The sequence below is a fragment of the Carlito syrichta genome, unplaced genomic scaffold (assembly GCF_000164805.1).
Source record: "Carlito syrichta isolate Samal-C Ts95f unplaced genomic scaffold, Tarsius_syrichta-2.0.1 Scaffold304458, whole genome shotgun sequence".
Lineage (NCBI taxonomy): Eukaryota > Metazoa > Chordata > Mammalia > Primates > Tarsiidae > Carlito > Carlito syrichta.
Genome location: NW_007248554.1, coordinates 48172 through 55960, shown reverse-complemented (window position 1 = coordinate 55960; position 7789 = coordinate 48172). Strand labels below are relative to the sequence as shown.

Sequence of the window (7789 nt, the reverse complement as noted above, 5' to 3'; positions counted from 1 at the left end):
CAGCTACTTGGAAGGCTGAGGCGGAAGGATTGCCGGAGCCCAGCAGGTCGAGGCTGCGGGCTCGAGAGCAGCCACTGCACTTCAGTCTGGGAGACAGAGTGAGACTCCAACTCAAAAAAAAAAAGAAAGAAAAATGCAATTGGCAGTAGTGGGAAACTGTCAGGGGAGGGGGGTGGGATTGGCAGTTGAGGTGAACTGCTAGGGGAGGAAAACTGCTAGGGGAGGGAGGGGCATACCTCATCAACAAGGGTACCTATGTAATCAAGGTTCGTATATACTTGACCCTGAATGGTACCCCATATCTTTATAACATAAATAAATAAATTTATAATATAAGTAAATAAACAAAAAAGAAAAGAAATAAAAATGGCTGCCTGGAGCTCCCAGCTCAGAGTCAGGTGCCCGTGTCAGGCTCAGGAGAAAGGACAGTGGGGTCGCTACCTGCCACAGGCACTTGCAGCAGTTCAGTAGATCTTCCCAGTCTCTCAGGAACAAAAATTCCTATCTGTCTCAGCGGGTTCTGGTAACCTGATCTGGTGTATTTGGAAGGAGGACCCCACTCGAGTCAGAGGACTCTACACAACTTGGCAACAGACTGGAAGAGGCCTTATCTCCCAAGTCTTAACACACCAGAGAAGGAAGGGTGAGGATGGAGAGCCCCTGCGAAGAGCCACAGAGCATGCCTGACCACTGCTGACCACATGGAATTGGGTGGGACAGCCACGGGCCCTGTGACAGAGCTTTTATGCCATTGACGTGCACTGAGTATACGGGGGTGCCACACGGGTCTTCAGACCTGGGTGACTTCGCAGGCATTCCAGGTGGAGCGCCATGCACCCGCAGCCCCAGCCCACATGCACGACCCGCCACCAGGTCCAAGCCCCCCAATGCCCCTCGTTCTAATCCTGGATCTGGAAGCCCGTGGTGAGCCTGGGCTGGAAGGATCTCCGCCCGGGTGGAGAGGCCCCCGTGCTCTGTAGCGCCCCCGCCCCCAGGCCCCAGCAGAGGCTACGGCACAGGCAGGCAGGCGTTACCTTGGGCTCAGACAGGGGCTCACACTCCCTGGTCGGTTTTTTGCTAGAATCGTCGGAGGGAGGGAAAAGGGAAGTGAGAAGGGACCCTTAGGATCCACAGGATGCTGACCCAACCCCAGAGACACTCAGACCCCAAACATCAGCTTCATAGAGCCAGTGCCAGGGCGGTCTTGACAGCAGGTGAGCAGTCACCTCTCTGCACGGACAGACAGGGTACCAAGCGAGCCTCAAATCCTACCAATGGGCACTCACGCTTCTGGGCCACTAAGGTGTTCTCCTTCTGATTGCCAAGAGTCCCCCAGCTAAAGTGCTAGTCCCCCTGAGAAAGGTACAGCTGTCGGGACAAGGAGGTGGGTTGAGCCCGGGATGGAATCACAGCCAGCAGCTGGTGACTTCCCTGAGTCCCGGGCGGGTTTCATCTGAGTCCTTCCGGATGGACTGCTTCAGAAAGGGGCCCATGCAGAGTGGCCTGGGCAGGGCTGGCCAAGCTCAGCCTCCAGCCACCAGCCCCCCACCCAGGAAGGCAGGTGGACACTCACGTGAGCAGGTTTCCAGGAGCTGACAAGGAGCGCTCCTCCCGCCGGCTGCCCTCAAACGGGTTCCCGAAGGAGCGTTTACGTATCATGGTCTTCACCAGGATCTGAAGAGGGAGAGAGGAGAGGCCAGTGGTGACTGGTTGGCCACGGGGGTAGGGAGGGGGAGATTCCAGGCAACATCCTCTCTCTTCCTTCTCCCCAGCCCCTGCCAGCTCCCAGGGCTCGTGGGCGATGGCAGGCCTTCCCATCCAGGATACGCCAGCCCGAGCCATCTCTAAATCTGACCTGCTCCAAAACCTCCCATAGTTCCATGACAAGGTAAGGTCCAAACCCCTTGGTTTGACACTCAAGGACTTTCATAATGTAGTTCCGGTCAAGCTGACCCCCACAGGCCCGTGCTCCAGGACAGCTGGCCTGCACTGTCCTTTGGGCACAGATGGTACCCTCTGTCTCACCTGAGTCACGGCTGGATGTGCCCTCCAGCCCAACCACCTGCCTCATCTTTAAGGTCAGGCCTTTATTTTTGGTGAAAGTCGTCTGTGACCACTCCAACAAGAAACAAAACTATTACTTCCCAGGTGTAATTTTGAGGATGGAGAACTGCTTTTTAAAAACTAAAATGTGGCCGGGCTCAGTGGCTCAGCCTGTAATCCAGCGCTTTGGGAGGCCAAGGTGAGTGGATTGCCTGAACCCACAGGTTTGAGACCCGCATGGGCAACTTGGCAAGACCTCAACTCTACAATAAATAAAAAATTAGCCGGGCATGGTAGCGCGCGCCTGTAGTTCCAGCTACCTGGAAGGCGTAGGCAGAAGGACTGCTGGAGCCCAGCATGTCGAGACTGTGGTGGCCGGGAGCAGCCACTGCAATCCAGTCTGAGCGAAAGAGTGAGACTCTGACTCAAAAAACAACAACAAAAAAAACTAAACTAAAATGTATCTCATATGGCCACAAATTCACCATCTTATAGTTTTTACTATATCCACATCACCATGATCTGATACAAGGACATTTACATTTCCCCCAAAAGAGCCCCTGACTGTGAGCAGTCACTCCCATTTGCCCTTTTCCCAGCCCTGGCACCTACGCATCTTTCTGTGTAAACTGGCCTATTCTAGACATTTCCTATCAATAGAATCATACAAACGTGCCCTTTTGTGTCTGGCTTCTTTCACCGAGCAGCCTGTTTCTGGGGTTCATTCTTGCCATGGCATGTGTCAATGCTTCATTCCTTCTTTTATGGCCCAATAATAATTCTTTGTGTGCTGTAATCGCAGCACTTTAGGAGGACAAGGCAAGTGGATTGCCTGAGTCTGTGGGCTCAAGACCAGCCCAGGCAACTTGGCGAGACCTCATCTCTACAATAAATCAAAAATTAGCTGGGCGTGGTGGCATGTGCCTGTAGTTCTGGCTACTAGGAAGGCTGAGGTGGAAGGATCGCCAGAGGCCAGCAGGTCAATGCTGGGTAGCCGTGAGTGTGCCACGGCACTCCAGCCTGGGCAACGAAGTGAGACTCCGACTCAAAATAAATAAATAATCCTTTGTGTGGACAGACCACATTTTGCTTATCCATTCACCCATTGATGGACATATGGATTGCTTCCATTTTTTGGCTATTGTGAATAGTGCTGCAAGGAACATTCATGTATGAATTTTTACATGAATATGTTTTCTACATAAAACATTTTCACTTACCTTAGGTACAGACTAAGAATGGAATTTCCGGATCATATGGGATGTTTAAAATTTTGAGGACTCACCAGACTGTTTTCTACAGCAGCTGCACCATTTTACATTCCCACCAGCAACATACAAGGGTACCAGTTTCTCAGGGGGCTACATTTCGGTTGGGGATGGGAACATCCCAGGACTCTGAGGATGGCCAGTTCACAGGCTGGTGTGGTGTGAGGAAGAAGGGCTCAGAAACCCTGGAGGTTCCTCCAAGCTGAGAGGTGCTGAGGGCTGGCCTTGTCCATGCCAGAGTGGAAACTCGCCGGTGGCTGCTGCACCCACCCCCACACAGGCTTGGCTAGGAAACAGCCTGCCTAAGAGAAGGACCCTTTGAGAAAAGGTGCCCTCAGCTCTTGCTCAGCATCTCTTCTCAGGCTCTTTCCCCTCCCCATCCTTTCTGAAACCTGGATCTAATTCCCTCACTTAGAATCCTCACCCAGAGGCAACAGAGCCTGTTGCCAGCCAGGGAGCCCTGGAAAGTTCTGGAGCAAAGCAGTGAACCAATCACCCTTGGTAATGATTTTGGAAATGGCCTGCAGACCCCATAAAGGTCATTGAGAAGCCAGGCTCTGGCCCTCACCCCACTCTCAACCAGAGCACAGTGCCTCTTCAAGTTGTTTCAAATACTGACTGAGCTTCTGATTTTTTTTTTAAGGGTCTGCTGCTAACCAGAAAAATAAGTGTTTTAAAAACACTGGTTTCTCAAAAGGTAGAACACCCACATGTCCATCAATGGATGAATAGATAAATAAAGTGTCTATCTATATATGGAGTATTAATCAGCCTTAAAAAGAAATAAATTGTTCTTTTTTCTTTTTTTGAGTTGGAGTCTCACTCTGTGGCCCAGGCTGGAGTGCAGTGGCACAATCATGGCTCACTGCAGCCTCAAATTCCTGGGCTCAGGTGATTCGCCTACCTCAGCCTCTCCAATAGGCAAAGGCACATGTCACCATGCCCAGTTTGTTTGTTTGTAGAGATAAAGTCTCACCATATTGCCTACACTGGTCCTGAACTCCTGGGCTCAAGCAATCCTCCCACCCTGGCCTCCCAAAGTGCTCAGATTATAGGCGGGGGCTACTGTGCCCAGCCTATAAATAAAATTCTGACACATGCTACAACATGGATGACCCTTGAAAAACACAAGGCTAAGTGAAAGAAGCCAGACCCCAAAAGACCACATATTGCATGATTTCACCAGAATAAATAAACTCACAGACAGAGAGAGCAGGTTAGTGGTTGCCAGAGGCTGGGGAATGGGGACGTGACTGCTGGACAGAAAGTCTCTTTTGAGGTGATGAAAATGTTTCCAAACTACTGAGGTGATAATTGAATAATACTGCAAATGTCCTTAATGTCACTAAATTGTTCACTTTAAAATGGTTAATTTTATGTTATGTGTATTCAACTTCAATTAAAAAAAAAAGAAAACCACCAACTTTGAGAATGAAGGCCACATTCCCTGGGTCTCACAGTCTGTGGGACACAAGAGTCCCTTTCCTGAGCTTTAGTAGGTATCCCCCCAACCAGTGGGCCTCCCCAGCCCCCTATTCTGTGGCCTTGGCAACCCAGGGGAAGGAGTTCTCTGTACCGGCCTCTGATCGCACAGGAGGGCTATTTGTTCCAGGTCCAGCTTTCTTATGAGGCTGAGAGCCTGGAGAGCTGGCCTGGACCTCGCCTGTCTTTGTGACCCATGCTTGGCACACACTGTGTTTGGGCCTGAACCTCACAATCCTGTGCCAAGTCAGATCCCTTTCTGCCCACCCCTACCTGCTCCAGCCTCCCTGATTCACACCCTGCAGGAACTCCCCACAGATCTTGGAGTAAAGATTTAAATCTTTGCCGTACCCTCTCGTCACGTTCCTTGCCCTGCTTCAATGGCCCTGGCTTTCTGAAAGTTTCCTGTGGGCCCAGTTCCCTTCCACTAGAGGACACTAAGTGTGCTGTCCCTCTTGGGAGGCGTGTATTCACCCCTCTATCCCCTTTCGGTTGGCTTAACACCACCCTTAGTGTATCACCACATCTTCTAGGAAGGCTTCTCCAGTTCATTGCCTGGGCCAAGTGTCCCTTCTTAGGGGCATGCCCTGTGGCCCCTCTACTGCACTGTATGTGTATTTCTTTTTTTTTTTTTTTGGTTGGAGTCTCACTCTGTCGCCCAGACTGGAGGGCAGTGGCCGCTCTCGGCCACCGCAGCCTCGACCTACTGGGCTCCAGTGATCCTTCCAAGTAACTGGAACTACAGGCGTGTGCTACCACACCCGGCTAATTTTTTTTTTTTGATTTATTGTAGAGATGAGGTCTCGCCAAGTTGGCCAGGCGGGTCTCGAACCCACGGGCTCAGGCAATCCACTCACCTCAGCCTCCCAAAGGCACGGGATGACAGGCTGAGTCACTGAGCCCGGCTATGTGTATTTCTTGATGGTTTGACCAGAATCTGCCTCTGAAGGAGGCCGGGGCCATGTGGGTTTTGTTCATCACTGTACCCTCACACCCCCCCACACCTAACAGAAGCCTGAGAAACCACTCTGTGTTCACCAAGTGTTTCCCGAATAACGCAGGCCTACGCCAGACCTCCAGGGTCACACACTTTCTCCAAGACCCTGCAGCTGAGACCTGGAGGGTGAAGGCAGGGGACTGATTCAGGACTAGGACATCTTGACCATGAAATAGAATAACCCATGATGGGTGCAGAGTCCAACACCAGCTGCCTCCCCGACTTTGGGTGCAGGACGGAGCGCAGTGGGTGGAAGGAGGATGAGGGTGAGTGGGCGTGGGTGAGTCTTTAACAGTGAAGGTCATGCACAGACCCCAGGCGGGGGAGCGGAAAGGGGGGAGGAGGATGTGGATGAATGCCCGGGGCTCAGGTTCTGGAAGGAGAGAGGAAGTGTCTGGGGAAGCAGAAGGAAAAGGTGCAAAGCTGGAAGAGAAGGAGCCAGCATCTGGGCTCCAGAGGGGCAGTCCTTTGAGGCTGGATTGTGTCTCAGAAGAGAGTCTCACGGGTCTCTCCTAGAGCCCAGGGGCCCACTTGCCTGCTGGGGCCAGTACTGGCCAAATGCAACCAGGGTTTTCAAGGGGGCCATGGTGGGACAGCTGGCTGGTCTCTGTCCCTAGGACTGCAGCCTGGACCCCAGAGGCCCGGGACTCCTGGTCTACTCCTGGAGCCAGACGCCTTCCTGGACAGGAACTTGGCAAGTGGGTGATTCCCAGAGTCTCCAAGGTTAGGCGTGAGGGCTCCACATTCTGACTCCTTCTTCCTGGGTCTGGACCCAAATTCCAGGCTATAAAGAAAGACCCAGTAGCTCCTAAGCAAAATCCCACCCTCAGGAGTCAGGCAGAACTTTCTGAGGTGTGTGAGCAAGAGCCCGTCTCTCTAGCCCTGGGAGCCGCTCACATGGCAGATGTGAGACATCCTCAGCAGTCCGCCCTGGAGATGAAGGTCAGCCAGGTGGGAATCTCATCTTAATGATCTCGGTCCCAGCTCCCGCCCCTGGCTCCTGCCTGGTGCTTTTCCTGTTCTTCTTCCCTGGTATGCTCTGAAGGCAGGAATTCCAGAGCGAGCAGTGTAATCCTCAGAGAGGGACGCCCCCTCCCTGTTGTAACATGGATGCTGGCTCCGAAGATGCAGGGTCCTCTGGACTGATGTGTGACCAAGGTCCAGAGGCCAGTGGCTGTGGGTTAGGGGCTCCCCACTACGTCTGGCTCTGTTCTGGTCGGGGCCCACCTCAGGCTCTCTGGGTCCCTGCTCTCGGTCCGTGGTCTGTACGCCTTACCACGGTCGCCAGGCTGGGAATGTGTTTGACTGAGTTCTCGACCTCCTCTTCGGTCACCTCGACCAGCGTGCAGTTCTCGTCCTCCGATGGCAATGGCTCCGCCCCGTGCCTCGTGACCCAGGGGTGCAGCTTCAACGAATGACAGGAGGGGTGAGGGACTGGGCACAGCTGGCTCCCAGAAGGCCCTGCCAGCGAGCGGAGCCAGGAGGGCATGCGGGAGGGAGAGGCGAGGGCCTGTGGTCAGGCATGCAAGAGAGCTGGCAAGCCAGGCAGAGGGCAGAGGTAAGCACGATGGGAGGAAACGTGGAAGAGACAGAGAGACAGCGAATGGGAGGAGCTACGAGGCTGAAATGTGCGTGGAGCCAATTTTCTGTCTGGCCCAGGTCTTGGCAGAAATGGCTCGAATTTGGTATCTGCCTGGCTGCCCCAGGGGCACCCATCACTCCTCAGCAACTCTCCCCATTTCACAGAAGGGGAAACAGAGGCTCAGAGAGGCACAGTGAGACCACCTGGAAGGATGTCATCAGGGGTCTGCCCCATGGGGTTCAAGCCCTAATCTGTGACTTTTTGGGCTGCCCCTTCCTAAGACACCTTCAAGTGCTAGTTGGCTAGGTATCTAAGAGGTGCCAGGGCAAGTCTCTAGTTTCTTTTTGTTTTGTTTTGTTTTGTTTTTGAATTGGAGTCTCACTCGGTTGCCCAGACTGGAGTGCAGTGGCTGCTCCC

At 53.1% G+C, this 7789-nt stretch overlaps 1 protein-coding gene across 6 annotated transcripts in view; it reads right to left on the bottom strand.

The window, feature by feature from the left end:
* CAMKK2 (calcium/calmodulin dependent protein kinase kinase 2) overlaps nucleotides 1-7789 on the bottom strand; it is a 63225-nt gene that overhangs the window by 27133 nt on the left and 28303 nt on the right. For 2 of the 6 annotated variants that reach the window (XM_008059963.1, XM_008059962.1), the window contains exons 13-14: nucleotides 7067-7195; nucleotides 1574-1674 (exon numbers count right to left, since the gene is read on the bottom strand). In XM_008059963.1, the coding sequence (XP_008058154.1) occupies nucleotides 1574-1674; nucleotides 7067-7195 (230 nt within the window). Of the gene's footprint in view, nucleotides 1-1034; nucleotides 1078-1573; nucleotides 1675-7066; nucleotides 7196-7789 lie in introns of all 6 variants that reach the window. The other 4 variants (XM_008059961.1, XM_008059965.1, XM_021713323.1 and 1 more) reach the window with 4 other exon arrangements.